The sequence below is a fragment of the Triticum aestivum genome, chromosome 2A, assembly GCF_018294505.1.
Source record: "Triticum aestivum cultivar Chinese Spring chromosome 2A, IWGSC CS RefSeq v2.1, whole genome shotgun sequence".
NCBI classification, from domain to species: Eukaryota; Viridiplantae; Streptophyta; class Magnoliopsida; order Poales; family Poaceae; genus Triticum; species Triticum aestivum.
In genome coordinates, this window is record NC_057797.1 from 514,211,550 (window position 1) to 514,231,066 (window position 19,517).

Below are 19,517 nucleotides of genomic sequence, written 5' to 3' on the forward strand. Positions count from 1 at the left end.
ACAGTACCTTGATAATTAGTGAGAGATCATCTTATAAAGCTACCGTTGAACTAAGCAAAATAAGATGTATAAAAGATAAACATCACATGCAATCAAAATATGTGACATGATATGGCCATCATCATCTTGTGACTTTGATCTCCATCTCCAAAGCATCGTCATGATTTCCATCGTCACCGGCATGACACCATGATCTCCATCATCTTGATATATATCAATGTGTCGTCACATGGTCGTCTCGCCAACTATTGCTCTTACAACTATTGCTATCGCATATCGATAAAGTAAAGCAATTATTTGGCGCTTGCATGTTATGCAATAAAGAGACAACCATAAGGCTTCTGCCAGTTGCCGATAACTTCAACAAAACATGATCATCTTATACAACAACTTATACATCATCATGTCTTGACCATATCACATCACAACATGCCCTGCAAAAACAAGTTAGACACCCTCTACTTTGTTGTTGCAAGTTTTACGTGGCTGCTACGGGCTGAGCAAGAACCGTTCTTACCTATGCATCAAAACCACAACGATAGTTTGTCAAGTTAGTGATGTTTTAACCTTCTCAAGGACCTGGAGTAGCCACACTCGGTTCAACTAAAGTTGGAGAAACTGACACCCGCTTGTCACCTGTGTGCATAGCACGGCGGTAAAACTAGTCTTGCGTAAGCGTACGCGTAATGTCGGTCCGGGCCGCTTCATCCAACAATACCGCCGAACCAAAGTATGACATGCTGGTAAGCAGTATGACTTGTATCGCCCACAACTCACTTGTGTTCTACTCGTGCATATAACATCAACGCATAAAACCTGGCTCGGATGCCACTGTTGGGGAATGTAGTAATTTCAAAAAATAAAATCCTACGCACACGCAAGATCATGGTGATGCATAGCAACGAGAGGGGAGAGTGTGTCCACGTACCCTCGTAGACCGAAAAAGGAAGGGTTAGCACAACGCGGTTGATGTAGTCGTACGTCTTCATGATCCGACCGATCAAGTACTGAACGCACGGCACCTCCGAGTTCTGCACACGTTCAACTCGATGACGTCCCTCGAACTCCGATCCAGCTGAGTGTTGAGGGAGAGTTTCGTTAGCACAACGGCGTGGTGACAATGATGATGTTCTACTGATGCAGGGCTTCACCTAAGCACCACTACGATATGATCGAGGTGGATTATGGTGGAGGGGGGCACCGCACACGGCTAAGAGATCAAGAGATCAATTGTTGTGTATATGGGGTGCCCCCTGGCCACGTATATAAAGGAGTGGAGGAGGGGAGGGGCCGGCCCTCTCTATGGCGCGCCCTAGGGGAGTCCTACTCCCACTGGGAGTAGGATTCCCCCTTTCCTAGTAGAACTAGGAGCCCTTCCAAGCACTAGGAGTAGGAGAGAAGGAAAGGGAAAAGAGAAGAGAAGGAAGGAGGGGGCGCGGCCCTTCCCCTTAGTCCAATTCAGACTAGGCCTTGGGGGCGCGCGGTCTGCCTCTCTCTCTTTCCCCTAAAGCCCAATAAGGCCCATACACTTCCCGGCGAATTCTCGTAACTCCCGGTACTCCGATAAATACCCGAATCACTCGAAACCTTTCCGATGTCCGAATATAGTCGTCCAATATATTGATCTTTACGTCTCGACCATTTCGAGACTCCTCGTCATGTCCCCGATCTCATCAAGGACTCCGAACTACCTTCGGTACATCAAAACACATAAACTCATAATATAACCGTCATCGAACTTTAAGCGTGCGGACCCTACGGGTTCGAGAACTATGTAGACATGACCGAGACACGTCTCCGGTCAATAACCAATAGCGGAACCTGGATGCTCATATTGGCTCCTACATATTCTACAAAGATCTTTATCGGTCAAACCGCATAACAACATACATTGTTCCCTTTGTCATCAGTATGTTACTTGCCCGAGATTCGATCGTCGGTATCTCAATACCTAGTTCAATCTCGTTACCGGCAAGTCTCTTTACTCGTTCCATAATACATCATCCTGCAACTAACTCATTAGTTGCAATGCTTGCAATGCTTATAGTGATGTGCATTACCGAGTGGGCCCAGAGATACCTCTCCGACAATCGGAGTGACAAATCCTAATCTCGAAATACGCCAACCCAACAAGTACCTTCGGAGACACCTATAGAGAACCTTTATAATCACCCAGTTACGTTGTGACGTTTGGTAGCACACAAAGTGTTCCTCCGGTAAACAAGAGTTGCATAATCTCATAGTCATAGGAACATGTATAAGTCAAGCAATAGCAACAAACTAAATGATCAAGTGCTAAGCTAACGGAATGGGTCAAGTCAATCACATCATTCTCCTAATGATGTGATCCCATTAATCAAATGACAACTCATGTCTATGGTTAGGAAACATAACCATCTTTGATCAATGAGCTAGTCAAGTAGAGGCATACTAGTGACACGTTGTTTGTCTATGTATTCACACATGTATTATGTTTCCGATTAATACAATTCTAGCATGAATAATAAACATTTATGATGATATAAGGAAATAAATAATAACTTTATTATTGCCTATAGGGCATATTTTTTTCAAACTGTACCTGCTCCCTTATTGGAAAATAGTTCATCACAGAAATCTGTTTCTGTGACTCCTACACCAATTAGTGAGGAAGTTGATGATGATGATCATGTAACTTCAGATCAATTTACTACTGAACCTCGTAGGTCAACCAGAGTGAGATCCGCACCAGAGTGGTACGGTAATCCTGTTCTAGAGGTCATTTTAATTGACCATGATGAACCTACGAACTATGAGGAATCGATGATGAGCCCAGATTCCGTGAAATGGCTTGAGGCCATGAAATCTGAGATGGGATCCATGTATGAGAACAAAGTGTGGACTTTGGTTGACTTGCCCGATGATCGGCAAGCCATAGAAAATAAATGGATCTTCAGGAGGAAGACGGACGCTGATAGTAGTGTTACTATCTACAAAGCTAGACTTATCGAAAAAGGTTTTGACAAAGTTCAAGGTGTTGACTACGATGACATTTTCTCACTCGTAGCGATGCTTAAGCCTGTCCGAATCATGTTAGAAAATTGCCACATTTTATGAAATCTGGAAAATGGATGTCAAAACTACATTCCTTAATGGATTTCTTAAAGAAGAGTTGTATATGATGCAACCATAAGGTTTTGTCGATCCTAAAGGTGCTAACAAAATGTGCAAGCTCGAGCGATCCATCTATGGACTGGTGCAAGCATCTCAGAGTTGGAACATACGCTTTGATGAGTTGATCAAAGCATATAGTTTTTTACAGACTTGTGGTGAAGCCTGTATTTACAAGAAAGTGAGTGGGAGCACTACATCATTTCTGATAAATATATGTGAATGACATATTGTTGATCGAAAATAATGTAGAATTTTCTGGAAAGCATAAAGGAGTATTTGAAAGGAGTTTTTCAAATAAAGACCTTGGTGAAGCTACTTACATATTGAGCATCAAGATCTATAGAGACAGATCAGGACGCTTGATAAGTTTTTTCAATGAGTACATACCTTGACAAGATTTTGTAGTTCAAAATGGAACAGTCAAAGAAAGAGTTCTTACCTGTGTTACAAGGTGTGAAATTGAGTAAGACTCAAAGCCCGACCATGGCAGAAGATAGAAAGAGAATGAAAGTCATTCCCTATGCCTCAGCCATAGTTTCTATAAAGTATGCCAAGTTGTGTACCAGATCTATTGTATACCCTACACTGAGTTTAGCAAGGGAGTATAATAGTGATCTAGGAATAGATCACTAACAACGGTCAAAATTATCCTTAGTGGAATAAGGATATGTTTCTCGATTATGGAGGTGACAAAAGGTTCGTCGTAAAGGGTTACATCGATGCAAATTCTGACACTGATCCAGATGACTCTAAGTCTCAATCTGGATACATTTTAAAAGTGGGAGCAATTAGCTAGAGTAGCTCCGTGCAGAGCATTGTTGACATGGAAATTTGCAAAATACATACGGATCTGAATGTGGCAGACCCGTAGACTAAACTTCTCTCACAAGCAAAACATGATCACACCTTAGTACTCTTTGGGTGTTAATCACATAGCGATGTGAACTAGATTATTGACTCTAGTAAATCCTTTGGGTGTTGGTCACATGACGATGTGAACTATGGGTGTTAATCACATGGTGATGTGAACTATTGGTGTTAAATCACATGGCGATGTGAACTAGATTATTGACTCTAGTGCAAGTGGGAGACTGAAGGAAATATGCCCTAGAGGCAATAATAAAGTTATTATTTATTTCCTTATTTCATGATAAATGTTTATTATTCATGCTAGAATTGTATTAACCGGAAACATAATACATGTGTGAATACATAGACAAACATAATGTCACTAGTATGCCTCTACTTGACTAGCTCATTAATCAAAGATGGTTAAGTTTCCTAACCATAGACATGAGTTGTCATTTGATTAACGGGATCACATCATTAGGAGAATGATGTGATTGACTTGACCCATTCTGTTAGCTTAGCACTTGATTGTTTAGTATGTTGCTATTGCTCTCTTCATGACTTATACATGTTCCTATGACTATGAGATTATGCAACTCCCGTTTACCGGAGGAACACTTTGTGTGCTACCAAACGTCACAACGTAACTGGGTGATTATAAAGGTGCTCTACAGGTGTCTCCGAAGGTACTTGTTGAGTTGGCGTATATCGAGATTAGGATTTGTCACTCCGATTGTCGGAGAGGTATCTCTGGGCCCACTCGATAATGCACATCACTATAAGCCTTGCAAGCATTGTAACTAATGAGTTAGTTGAAGGATGATGTATTACGGAACGAGTAAAGAGACTTGCCGGTAACGAGATTGAACTAGGTATTGACATACTGACGATCGAATCTCGGGCAAGTAACACACCGATGACAAAGGGAACAACGTATGTTGTTATGCGGTTTGACCGATAAAGATCTTCGTAGAATATGTGGGAGCCAATATGAGCATCCAGGTTCCGCTATTGGTTATTGACCGGAGACGTGTCTCGGTCATGTCTACATAGTTCTTGAACCCGTAGGGTCCGCACGCTTAAAGTTCGGTGATGATCGGTATTATGAGTTTATGTGTTTTGATGTACCGAAGGTAGTTCGGAGTCCCGGATGAGATCGGGGACATGATGAGGAGTCTCAAAATGGTCGAGACGTAAAGATCGATATATTGGACGACTATATTCGGACATCGAAAAGATTCCGAGTGATTCGAGTATTTTTCGGAGTACCGGAGAGTTACGGGAATTCGCCGGAGAGGTCAATGGGCCTTCATGGGCCTTAGTGGAAAGAGAGGGCGGCAAGGAAGTGTGGGGTGCGCCCCTCAGGCCCAAACCGAATTGGTTTAGGGCTTTGGGGGCCGGCCCCCTCTTTCCTTCTCCCCTACTCCTCTTTCCTTCCCCTCCTAGTTGGACTAGGAAATGGGAAACCTACTCCTAGTAGGAGTAGGATTCCCCCCTTGGGGCGCATCCTATGAGGCCGCCGGCCCCCTCACCTTGCTCCTTTATATACGGGGGCAGGGGGGCACCCTAGAACACATAAGTTGATCATTGATCCCTTAGCCGTGTGCGGTGCCCCCTCCACCATAATCCATCTCGATCATATCGTAGCGGTGCTTAGGCGAAACCCTGCATCAGTAGCAACATCATCACCATCAACACGCCGTCGTGCTGACGGAACTCTCCCGTGAAGCTCTGCTGGATCGGAGTTCGTGGGACGTCATCGAGCTGAACGTGTGCTGAACTCGGAGGTGCCGTGCGTTCGGTACTTGGATCGGTCAGATCGTGAAGACGTTCGACTACATCAACCGCGTTCTCATAACGCTTCCGCTTAGGGTCTACGAGGGTACATGGACGATACTCTTTCCTCTCGTTGCTATGCATCACCATGATCTTGCGTGTACATAGGAAATTTTTGAAATTACTACGTTCTACAACACCATCTGCTAGGGCCGGGGCACAAACCGGTCCGGCGCACTCACATGTGTCATCATCACCATCTTCCACTAGTTCATCTTCAGAGCAGATTGAGGTGTCAACCTTGGCAGGTCCTCCGCCATCGACGTCATCACGACGCCAAACGACGACCTCCACCTATGCGTGCCTTGGCAGGTCCTCCGCCATCGATGCCACCACGACGCGAAACGTCGACCTCCACGAACACGAGTCTAGGATCGAAAGTATGTCTAGAGGGGGGGGGGGGTGATTAGACTACTTGACTAAATAAAAATCTAGCCTTTTCCCAATTTTAGTTCTTAACAGATTTTAGCTATCTTAGCACAAGTCAAGCAATCTTCACACAATTCAAGCAAGCATGCAAAATAGTATATGAGCAGCGGAAAGTAAAGCATGCAACTTGCAAGAATGTAAAGGGAAGGGTTTGGAGGATTCAAACGCAATTGGAGACACATATGTTTTTGTCATGGTCCCGATATGTGGTGCTATCATACATCCACGTTGATGGAGACTTCAACCCATGGAGGGTAAGGTTGCGCGAGTCCACGGAGGGCTCCACCCACGAAGGGTCCATGAAGAAGCAACCTTGTCTATTCCATCACGGCCGTCGCCCACGAAGGACTTGCCTCACTAGCGGTAGATCTTCACGAAGTAGGCGATCTCCTTGCCCTTACAAACTCCTTGGTTCAACTCCACAATCTTGTCGGAGGCTCCCAAGTGACACCTAGCCAATCTAGGAGACACCACTCTCCAAGAAGTAACAAATGATGTGTTGATGATGAACTCCTTGCTCTTGTGCTTCAAATGATAGTCTCCCCAACACTCAACTCTCTCTCACAAGATTTGGATTTGGTGGAAGGAAGATTTGAGTGGAAAGCAACTTGGGGAAGGCTAGAGATCAAGATTCATATGGTTGGAATGGAATATCTTGACCTCAACACAAGTGTAGGTGGTTCTCTCTTAGAAAATGTGTATTGGAAGTGTAGGTATGTTCTGATGGCTCTCTCCACGAATGAAGAGTGGGTGGAGGGGTATATATAGCCTCCACACAGAATCTAACCGTTACACACAATTTGCCAAACTCGGTCGGACCGAATGGTTAAACTCGGTCGGACCGATTCAGCAAACCTAGTGACCGTTAGGATTTTCGGTGGGATTGAGATGCAGCTCGGTAGGACCGATATGGTTAGGGTTAGGGCATAACGTAATCTCGGTGTGACCGATTACACAAACTCGGTGGGACCAATTTTGGTAATAAGCTAACCAGAGAGTTGGTCAGGTAAACTCGGTGGGACCGATTCGCTCATCTCGGTGAGACCGAAATGTTACAAAAGGGAAACAGAGAGTTTACATTGCAATCTCGGTGGGACCGATCGCTCATCTCGGTAAGACCGAAACGTTACGAAGGGAAACAGAGAGATTACAATCCCATCTTGGTGAGACCGAGATCCCTATCGGTGAAACCGAATTGCTAGGGTTTGTGGCAGTGGCTATGACATTTGAAACTCGGTGGCGCTGGATAGATAGAATCGGTGGGGCCGAGTTTGACTTTTGGTTTAGGTCAAATATGGATGTAGGAAGGTAGTTGAGGGTTTTGGAGTATATCACTAAGCACTTTGAGCAAGCAAGCCATTAAGCAACACCTCATCCCTCCTTGATAGTATTGGCTTTTCCTATAGTCTCAATGTGATCTTGGATCACTAAAATATAAAATGTAGAGTCTTGATCTTGAAGCTTGAGCCAAACTTTTTGTCCTTATAATTTTAAGGGATCCACTTTCCTCATCCATGTCATGCCATTCATTGAGCTTTTTCTGAAATATTAATCTTGTAATAATGTTAGCTCAATGAGCTATATGTTGTTAGGAATTACCAAAACCACCCAGGGATAGTTGCACTTTCAACGAGTCCATCTCCAAGCAACAGATGTAGATCTATGCTAGGATAGGACTGCACCACCGCTGTCGCCCACCACCCGCAAGCACCGCCCAACCCCAAGGTTTCCAAAGCGGCGCCTTCAAGAAGGGAACGGCGCCATGAGCACTGCCGCCGCCCAACAAAGTTAACCACCTTCCGTTCTGCCTTCTTCCTTGTTAGCATTTTCCTTTTACTTACACCCAATTCACATTCGGCCCACAGATCTTGCACCCTACTGCATTCCGCCAACTATTATGTAGCCTTAGTTTGAAATCATTGACATAGTAGGCTGGCTTCTGAACAGAGTCCATAACATATTCCTTCTTCTCCACAAAGGCTCGTTTTCCTATCCGAAAATCCAAATCAGTGCCCAGGCTCATCTGCTCCCGGTCAGAAAAAAATTCAAAAAAAAAACTAATTTTTTTTAAACAAATTCATTTTTTGTGTGATAGATAATTTGATGCGTGAGGTCCGCTCAAAATTTCAACTTATTTGGATATCTAAGCAGCTCTCGGCAAAAAAGACAAATCAGGTCAAAACAGTGTGTGCACAGTAAACTTTTTTACATACCCTGATTTTGTCTTTTTTTGCAGAGAGCTTCTCAAATGTTCAAATGAGTTGAAATTTGTAGCGAACTTCACGCATCAAATTATCTACCACCCAATTTTTTTTGTATTTTTCTAGTATTTGTTTTAAATTTTTTTTCCGTCAGTGCGGGTGCAGCTGAGCCCGGGAGCATAAACGCCGCACTCTTTCCTATGGTCTTACATAGCTTCCGTAATTTCCTAACATACTCCTTCACAATACTCATTTCTCCTTGGTCTAGTACCTTGTACATAGCCGTCGCATCATGCAGCCTGTGCTTGTCAGCGTGTACTTCATTGATGCTCTTCCGCTTAAAAAACTTCTCTGTATAGAATACCTTCCTGTCTTGATCATTGCAATGTGTGCTTTTGTTTCGAACATGTAAAGGTGGCTGAAAAGGTCATCAGTAAGCAATATGATATTTGTGCTGGTAATTCCCTCTGTTCAGAGTCTCGAACAAGTTCTTTGAATTTACAGCAACACTATCAAGGACTTGTTTTTCTTCCGGCACATAATGGTCACAGGAGACAGAGTAGTTTCCTGACAAACTTCCACCGCACTCGTCATTTTCCTGCATTATCCAAAACTGTTCTAGCATCCCTTGATTCATCATCGGACTCGACCCTACTAATCTTTCCCATCCTATTGAACTCCTTCTCTGCAATCTTCTTTTCATTCCTTTTCGTGACTGACAACAACATGGTTGTCCATATAGTAAATCACTTTCTGGGCCAGCCCAACAAGAGGCTGTTGTATTTACCATCGGTTTTCTTTGTTTTTCTAACATATTTTTGATTTTTTCATTCACTTTTTACATTTTTCGTATATATCATAAACATTGTTTATAAACACTTAACATTTTTCTGCCTGGCACAAAATGTTTTCTTTAAATTATGTGAACATTTTCTTTACACTAGTAATAATGTACGTGCAATGCGCGTTTATATTAGATATGATATTAGTTGCACGTTATATTAGGTAAGATATATCTGTTGCACGTTGGTATTTGGTAAGATATCAATTATTATTTTCGCGGGAATGGTATGGTATTAATTACATGGCAGATTTCATGGGATAGCGTTGAGTCAAAATGTGTTTATAATCAATGACAGTGGTAGGTAATTAGAGCATTAAACGTGTTTGATGCTCAACATTGGAGCGATTTGAACCGCTAGATAACATGATTTGATGGTCAAGATGGTTTGGATCTGCCCCTTTGGGTCTTTTTATATTGATATAGATTGTATAAAAATTTCTAAAAAATGTCATGAACATATTTCTTTTCAATTTTATTTTACATTTTTAAATGTCACCTACGTTTTATTTAATAGTATGAAATACTTTTTGAATTATGTGAACATTTGTTTACATTGTATTTTTTAATGTGAAAAACGTTTAAAAAATGTGTGAAATTTTTAGCGTACTTTTTTGAATGCCATCAAGCATTCTTTAAAATTTACACGAATATCTTTTTAACACTGCATAATTTTTTTTTAATCCCTAACGTTTGTTTTATTACCATGGCAAATTAAATATTTTTGATGACAATTTTAGTGACGCAAGGATGATAAGTTTAGTTGACACACAGACAATTTCCTGACAAAAATGCATCAAGCACGGATTTGCCATACTGGCCAACTAAACTTGCCATCATCGCGCCACTAAAATTTTCATCGAAAACTTTTGATTGGCCATGGTCAAAAAATAATGTTGGGGCGTTATCGGGTCCTTTTAGGAATATAATTATGAATATTTTTATATATTTAGGAATATAAATAATAATTTTTTAGGGGTAATAAATAATAAATAAATGTATATAAAAAATAATCGAAACAAACGAGTGATCTAAAGGAAGCGAATGAAGCAGCTACTTTTCTTGGGCCCGTCCATTTACCATGTAGGCGAGCCCAGGCTGCAAACCGAACCCACCAATGTGACGCGAGCCGAAAAAAGGCACACCCAGGCCCCAAACGCAGCTCCAAATGCCATTACCGGCCTCTCCACTCGCCGCCGCAGCCGCATGACCCCCGCCGCCGGCCGCCCATCCCCTCCGGTCGCGACCCTCCTCGGCCGCTGCTGTACTCTTCGCTGCCTCGCCCAGCTCCACGCCCGTATCGTTCGCCTTGGCCTCCACAACCACCACGCCCTCCTCGCGCGCTTCACCGCGGCCTGCGACTCGCTCGCCTCCCCCTCCGTCGCCGACTCCTTCCTCTCGGCTCTCCCTTCCCACGCCGTCCCGCTCAGCCTCCGCAACGCCGTCCTCGCCTCACACTCTCGCCATTCCCCGCTCCACGCTGCGCTTGCGCAGTTCAATATCGTCCGCCGCACCGCCTGCCCCGACGCATTCTCTTTCCCTTCCTGCCTCCGCGCGTGCTCCCGCGTACCCTGCAAACCCACTGGCTCCGCTTTGCACGCTGCAGCCATACGCCTCGGCCTGGATGCCGACCTCTTCGTCCGCACAGCGCTCATCCAGTTCTACGGAAGCTGCAGCTCTGCTGGCGCATCCCGGATGCTTTTCGACTCAATGGTCATTCCCAGCGAGGTTTCCTGGACTGCCATTATCATGGTCTACGTCGACTGTGGTGACATCGTGTCTGCCCGGGAGATTTTTGACCGAATGCCACACAGGAACGTGGTTCATTGGAACGCCATGGTTGGTGGGTACGTGAAGTGCGGGGACCTGGAGAGTGCAAGGAGGCTGTTCGAAGAAATGCCCCAAAGAACTGCTGCAGCGCACACATCGTTGATCGGTGGGTATGCAAAGGCAGGAAATATGCAAGTTGCCAAAATGTTGTTCGATAAGTTACATGACCGGGATGTGTTCTCATGGTCAGCGATGATATCAGGCTATGCACAGAATGGTTATCCTGGAGAGGCTTTAAGGGTTTTTAAGGAGTTCCGTGAGAAAGGCATATGCCCAGACGAGCTTGTTATTGTTGCTCTGATGACAGCGTGCTCCCAACTGGGTAACATCATGTTGGCAAAATGGATTGAAGGTTACATCACGACTTATTCCATAGATATGAACAATGCCCATGTGTTGGCTGGTCTCATAAATATGAATGCAAAGTGTGGGAGCATGGAGAGGGCTACTGTTTTATTTGAGTCCATGCCAGTTCGAGATGTGTTCTCATACTGTTCGATGATGCAAGGTCATTGCCTCCATGGTTCAGCTAACAAGGCTGTTGAGCTTTTCACTAGGATGCTCTTGGAGGGCCTCTCCCCAGATAATGCTGTGTTTACAGTTGTTTTGACAGCTTGCAATCATGCTGGCCTAGTAGAAGAAGGGAAAAGGTACTTTGCAATGATGAAGAATGAGTATTTGATTATGCCATCTGGCGATCACTATGCTTGCCTTGTCAGTCTTCTCGGGCGTTCTGGGATGGTGAGAGATGCATATGAGCTTATTAAGTCAATGCCAGGAAAACCTCATCCGGGATCATGGGGTGCATTGTTGCGTGGATGCATACTCCAAGGTGATATTGAGCTTGGAAAAGTTGCAGCAAAGAAGCTTTTTGAAATTGAACCAGATAATGCTGGAAATTATGTAACCCTGTCAAACATTTATGCTAACATTGACAGATGGGCCGATGTTTCTGAAGTTAGAGCTGAAATGACTGGAAAAGGGTTAACAAAAATAGCAGGTCGAACCGTTGTTCTATAGTAAGGCATTTGTTGAGACTATTGATGTATTTACTATTTATCTTGCCTTAGCTTTGCTGACCTTATTGGAATGTTGAGTAGAGTAGTAGACTTCTGCTGAATGTGGAAAAAAGACAATATGTGTGCTTTGCATTGTCAACTCATGATGATTACGAAATCATCAGAAACTAATGATTTGCACCCAAGTTTGGATGTTTATGGTAGAAGGCTGCTGCTTTTTGACATAGAAAACATGCTAGTTTACAACCTGTCTTGGGTTAATAAGAGTCATCAAGCCATCTGAGGTGAACTGTTCACTTCTGCATAGTGCTTCTAGTTATATGCTGACATTACCTCGTGTTAAGAACCAGAGGATAATGTGATTGCTGGTGAGATTTCATCTACTGTTGCCATTGCCGATGAGATGATGCCATGTGAGTGCTCTTTCTCACCGAGTCATTCCTTAATCTTTCTTTACTACCTATTCAGTTTGTGAGCTTTTAGCATACAAGGTAGCGCCGCTATAGCTGTGATTGCAATGTTGATGAAAGCTATAATCTCTGTTGAACTGAAATCATCCAACCTTGTTTCACAAAAACAGAACATTTCAGGTATAGCGAACTCGTGAATGTAAAATGGACATATATTTCACTTTTGTTTCTTATGCACATACTTTTGTACAATGTACCTGCATACGTTATTATGTTTTTCCGTGATGTTTAGAAACATGAAAGGTTCCCTTTTTCCCACACAATGTACATGTATGGATTCTCTATCTTTTAACTCCTAGCTTTGCCTGAGTCTTTTTTATTAACTCCCGGCTCCAGCTCCCAGAACACCCTTTAAATATCAAAAACCATTAGCACTCGCCTTTATGTGGTGCATTCCTCCTTTGGGGGTGTTCTTGTAATACCTCTTTCTGATCAATGAATTTGGCAGTTCTATGTTGTCTCAACATAGCCGGTCCCAAGCTCGGGTAAAAGGAGGAGGGTTGTGATAGGCTTGGCCAGCCAACGTAAAAACCCAACCACTCTTATGGAGATGAAACCCAAAAGATTTTCGTTGGGGCGTAACCCTCTCAGCGACGCGCCACATCGGAACCCGGGTGTGGTGTCAAATGGGCAAGGGCCAGGCCGCCACCCCCCCGGTGGCGCGCTGTATCTTGATCTGGATATGGTGTCAAGTGAGCGAGGATCGGGTTGTTGCATCCTTAGTGGCGCGCTACATCGGCGCCCGGATGTAGTGGAAAATGAGCAAGGGTCTTCGCATTTGACTCGACGAGTGCGAAGGGTAAGGAAGCTAGCCGAGCCTAGGAGGATTCACTTAGGTAGGTGGAATGTAGGGTCTCTAATAAGGAAGCTTCGGGAGCTAGTTGATGCAGCGGTGAGGAGAAGTGTTGATATCCTTTGCGTCCAAGAAACCAAATGGAGGGGTCAAAAGGCGAAGGAGGTGGAGGATACCGGCTTCAAGCTGTGGTACACGGGGATGGCTGCAAACAGAAATGGCGTAGGCATCTTGATCAACAAGAGCCTCAAGGATGGAGTGATAGACGCCAAGAGACGTGGGGACCGGATTATCCTGGTCAAGCTGGTAGTTGGGGACTTAGTTCTCAATGTTATCAGCATGCATGCCCCGCAAGTAGGCCACAATGAGAACACCAAGAGGGAGTTCTGGGAAGGCCTTGAGGACATGGTTAGGAGTGTACCGATTGGCGAGAAGCTCTTCATAGGAGGATACCTCAATGGCCACGTGGGTACATCTAACACAAGTTTTGAAGGGGTGCATGGGGGCTTTGGCTATGGCATCAGGAATCAAGAAGGAGAAGATGTCTTGAGCTTTGCTCTAGCCTATGACATGATCGTAGCTAACACCCTCTTTTAAAAAAAGAGAGAATCACATCTGGTGACTTTTAGTAGTGGCCAACACTCTAGCCAGATTGATTTCATCCTCTCGAGAAGAGAAGATAGGCGTGCGTGCCTAGATTGTAAGGTGATACCTGGAGAGAGTGTTGTCCCTCAGCATAAGCTGGTGGTTGCTGACTTCCGCTTTCGGATCCGTGTCCAGTGGGATAAGCGTGCCAAAGTCGCTAGAACGAAGTGGTGGAAGCTCAAGGGGGAGGTAGCTCAGGCGTTCAAGGAGAGGGTCATTAAGGAGGGCCCTCGGGAGGAAGGAGGGGATGCGAATAATGTGTGGATGAAGATGGCGACTTGCATTCGTAAGGTGGCCTCGGAGGAGTTTGGAGTGTCCAAGGGAAGGAGAAGCGAAGCTAAGGATACCTGGTGGTGGAATGATGATGTCCAGAAGGCGATCAAGGAGAAGAAAGATTGTTTCAGACACCTATACTTGGATAGGAGTGCAGACAACATAGAGAAGTACAAGATGGCGAAGAAGGCCACAAAGCGAGGGCAAGGGGTCGGGCGTATGAGGGCCTCCACCAATGGCTAGGCACGAAGGAAGGCGAAAGGGACATCTACAAGATGACCAAGATCCGCGAGAGGAAGACGAGGGATGTTGGCCAAGTCAAATGCATCAAGGACAGAGCAGACCAACTCCTGGTGAAGGACGAGGAGATTAAGCATAGATGGTGGGAGTACTTTGACAAGCTGTTCAATGGGGAGAATGAGAGTTCTACCATTGAACTGGACGACTCCTTCGATGAGACCAACGTGCGTTTTGTGCGGCGGATCCAGGAGTCTGAGGTCAAGGAGGCTTTAAAAAGGACGAAAGGATGCAAGGCGACGGCCCCTGATTGTATCCCCATTGAGGTGTGGAAAGGCCTCGGGGACATAGCAATAGTATGGCTAACCAAGCTTTTCAACCTCATTTTTCGGGCAAACAAGACGCCAGAAGAATGGAGACGAAGTATATTAGTATCAATCTTCAAGAACAAGGGGAATGTTCAGAGTTGTGTAATTACCGTGGAATTAAGCTGATGACCATACAATGAAGCTATGGGAGAGAGTCATTGAGCACCGCTTAAGAAGAATGACAAGCGTGACCAAAAATCAGTTTGGTTTCATGCCTGGGAGGTCGACCATGGAAGCCATTTTCTTGGTACGACAACTTATGGAGAGATACAGGGAGCAAAAGAAGGACTTGCATATGGTGTTCATTGACTTGGAGAAGGCCTATGAGATACCGCGAAATGTCATGTGGTGGGCCTTGGAGAAACACAAAGTCCCAGCGAAGTACATTACCCTCATTAAGGACATGTACGATAATGTTGTGACAAGTGTTCGAACAAGTGATGTCGACACTGATGACTTCCTGATTAAGATAGGACTGCACCAGTGGTCAACATTGAGCCCTTATCTTTTTGCCATGGTGATTGATTAGGTCACAAGGGATATTACAAGGAGATATCCCATGGTGTATGCTCTTTGCGGATGATGTGGTGCTAGTTGACGATAGTCGGACGGGGGTAAATAGGAAGTTAGAGTTATGGAGACAAACCTTGGAATTGAAAGGGTTTAGGCTTAGTAGAACTAAAACCGAGTACATAATGTGCAGTTTCAGTACTACTAGGCATGTGGTGCCTCAGAAGGACACCTTTCGATATTTGGGGTCAATGCTGCAGAAGGATGGGGGTATTGATGAAGATGTGAACCATCAAATCAAAGCTGGATGGATGAAGCGGCGCCAAGCTTCTGGCATTCTCTGTGACAAGAGAGTGCCGCAAAAGCTAAAAGGCAAGTTCTACAGGACGGCGGTTCGACCCGCAATGTTGTGTGGCGCTGAGTGTTGGCCGACTAAAAGGCCACATGTTCAATGTGGCGGAGATGCGTATGTTGAGATGGATGTGTGGCCACACAAGGAAGGATCGAGTCCGGAATGATGATATACGAGATCGAGTTGGGGTAGCACCAATTGAAGACAAGCTTGTTCAACATCGTCTGAGATGGTTTGGGCATATTCAGCGCAGGCCTCCAGAAGCTCCGGTGCATAGCGGACGGCTAAAGCGTGCGGAGAATGTCAAGAGAGGTCGGGGTAGACCGAATTTGACATGGGAGGAGTCTGTAAAGAGAGATATGAAGGATTGGAGTATCACCAAAGAACTAGCTATGGACAGGGGTGCGTGGAATCTTGCTATCCATGTGCCCGAACCATGAGTTGGTCGCGAGATCTTATGGGCTTCACCTCTAGCCTACCCCAACTTGTTTGGGACTAAAGGCTTTGTTGTTGTTGTTGTTGTTCCTGCCAACGTTCAAAATAAAATAAAATAATAAAAAACCATTCACTTTACCGGTTTACCCCTTCGACTGATCTCAAAGTTGTTTTCACTGATGTTTGGGTCAGCTGTATGCCCCATCATCACACATTACCTGAAAAATCAGCAAAAAGGAAAAGAGAAGATGAAAAGGTCTGCATATCAGTGCTCGTCAAGGAGGAGGTCCAAGTTATTCCCAAACCAAGCACCGACCAGCCAACTCCTACAACAAGAACTGTGCCGTACCTTTGCTGCACCTGAAGTCTCTATGGATCTGCCCATTGTGTTTTTTGCGGCCATCTGCTTCTCATTCTGCTGTGTCGTCGCCATGACCCGAAACACCACATCGAGCCACTGGGAGAGACCAAGGAATGGGGTCTACTTCATGGTGAGTTTTGCAATGTGGAAAGCTGAGGTGTTCTCCTGGAAGAGGCATACAATCGCAAACTTTTTTGGCCTGCAGCTTCCTCGGCGCGGCGGTGAAGAATGATGAGGTGTCACCCGCATGGCTGAGGATCACTCAGCAGAGGCGAGGGCGACAACATACAGGGGTCAATGCTGCTGGTTGTGCAGGCGGCACCTCCGGGGCCTTTGCACCAGCATGCTTGCCATGGTAGGTGCTGAGGACAGGGATGGGGACAGAGACAAAGAGATGGGAACAGAAAATGGTTGTGCAGATGGTGTGTAAGCGCCCCATCAGTGAAAAGTGAAAAACCACTTGTGAAAACCAACTTGGTTTGGAATATTTAGATGGCAAGGTTTAGGCGGTTTAGAGCTATGATGGTGTTTTCTTGTGTGACCTTCCAGTGGGACTTTGTGTAAACTGGTGGTAACTCTCGTTGATACTTTGCTAAGAGAATTCTCTTAGATCTGCTTCTATCTGGGGGCCCTAATGTCTTACATGAACTGGATGCCTAGTTTATTGGGGAAGAGGTCCTTTTTAGTTCCATCTAGGTGTCCATACTGAATTGTATTTGAGATGCACTGTGTTAAATGCTATCTTGTTGTTCAAGCTACGTTTTACTTTCTTCTCTATGGATTATCTTATTCAAGATAGTCCATGAAGTAAAAGAATGCTCCTTTTCCTCCCTTGCAAAAAAGCGAAGAAATGCTCATGTTTTTTCTTTTGTTCCATAAGGAATCTAGTGAACCTTGTTACTATCCTTCCTTTGGGCTCAGTCTTCAGTGTTCCCAGCATCTGTCAAATGGGGATCTCTTCAGAAGTTTTGTGGACTAAAGCTTTTGAAGATCAGTGCCTCAACTATATTTCCTTAAGGTGCTATGTGCTGACTGCGGAGTTCAGTAATCCAGCTAGACTTCTAGCTAAACATTGCACCTAGATAAATTGTTTTCTGTGCGTGTTCTTTGCAGGTACTCTGGAGGACATGGGTACTATTTCACAATAATGGCCCTTGTCAAGATAAGAAATGTGGACATTTGATATGAAAGTACTTTCAAGCTTCACCTATGTAGAGGACAAGGCACATGTCCAGTTGTTTTTTGCTTCAGTAGCATGTGACACATGCTTTTAAACTGATCGGTATGCGCATGGGTGATCTACACACAAAAGCATTTCTTCTCTTGATTAATGTGCATGAATTTGGTACTCCCTCCGTAAAGAAATATAAGAGCGTTTAGATCACTACTCTAGTAGTGAGTTTAGATCACTACTCTAGTAGTGATCTAAACACTCTTATATTTCTTTACAGAGGGAGTAATATGTATCGGTTGTTCCAATTATTCATAATGCTTGCATGAGCTGCCATGTTGTACTTCTGAATATAGGTCTTACCAAGGCGTAGTTAATGCTTGCAGTTCATTGCGGTTATTGTAGCTATGGGTAATTTGAACAAGTTGTAAGAGGATATCATTCATACATTTAATTGATAAGATGAAATTCAGCAGTAATATGCCAATATAGGATGGTCAAATTCAAGTTTTGTTATCACATGTTTTGAATATTAGTCTAATATAATTTGTTATGCGTGTCCATGTTTAGGTCCATTACTACATTCATGGCTGATAGCAAAGTGCACACACTTATCATATGTGATATCCATGCCAAACCATAGGTGCCAAGCAAGTACTCCCTCCGTTCCGAATTACTTGTTGCAGGTATGGATGTATCTAGATGTATTTTAGTTCTAGATACATCTATTTCTGCGACGAGTAATTTGGAACGGAGGGAGTAGTTGCCAAAGTAAACAACTGAGTGATATATTGCCATGTTCAGAGTTTAACCTGCAAGGTCCTGTAGTCACAGCGGGGGTCCATTTTTCTAGAGATCACTTGAGTAATATGCATGGATAATTAGAGTTCAGTCATGTTTCAACATTTCTGCCACATCTGCTCTCCCCTTTCTCATAATGTTATCAGACAGAAGTGACACGGATACCAATGTCCACATGTTTCAGGTCTAAGGAGGGTTTTGGAACTGGTTGCATTAGTGGCTTGAGACTTGAGACTTTAAAAGGGACAACTGTTAGTTAACTTGATGTCAGGCTCACAGAATTGTACTGTATACACCAGGAGAGCTTAATTGTATCTTATCACTTGATAGAATCCAGAAGGCCATGCCTTGGTCACTAAACTCGAATTTCAAGCAGTTTCCCACATCTCAATTGATGTTTACTTTGAGCTAGACGAAATGTGCTTTCGGATGCTTGCATTTGGAAATCTTACTGTAGCTGGTTGTAGAAGCAGTAGGATGTTAGAAACATGTCTGGCACCTATTAATTTTGTGCTCCTCACCCTAGTCTTAAAAAAGTGACTTTTTCCTGCATGGAATCAAACGGATCACCTTCTGTAGGCCCTCTGGCCATTGAATCTGCATATGAAGTTCCTACACATGGTTTTGTGGTCCAGCATCAGATGGTTGAGAAATGTTGGAGTTGGTACTAGTTTTCTAATAGTAGGCTACCTAGCATACATAACTACTGTAGGACTATAATTTCTGAGATAGATATGTAAGTCAGTAAATCAGCGGATAATGTCTGGGGAGATAATTGCTTATAAAATGAGATAGAGCTAAACCAGCTAGGAAATGTGTACCTTCTCTGATGATTATTATACGCATTTACTGACTACTAGTCAGAGCATGAATTTGCATTATGGTTTTTGAGACCTGTCTGTTAGAAAATACATTGTCGGTTGGTTGTTAAGAGCATGAATAG

At 44.1% G+C, this 19,517-nt stretch overlaps 1 protein-coding gene across 1 annotated transcript; it reads left to right on the top strand.

Annotated features, from left to right (window-relative positions):
- The first annotated feature begins 10,461 nt into the window (after window positions 1-10,461).
- LOC123189166 (putative pentatricopeptide repeat-containing protein At5g37570) lies at window positions 10,462-19,043 on the top strand. Its single transcript, XM_044601512.1, has 4 exons — window positions 10,462-12,571; window positions 17,483-17,620; window positions 17,716-17,884; window positions 18,759-19,043. The coding sequence occupies exon 1, from the start codon at window positions 10,516-10,518 to the stop codon at window positions 12,157-12,159; it is 1,644 nt and encodes a 547-aa protein (XP_044457447.1). The 5' UTR covers window positions 10,462-10,515; the 3' UTR covers window positions 12,160-12,571; window positions 17,483-17,620; window positions 17,716-17,884; window positions 18,759-19,043.
- The last annotated feature ends 474 nt before the right edge of the window (window positions 19,044-19,517 follow it).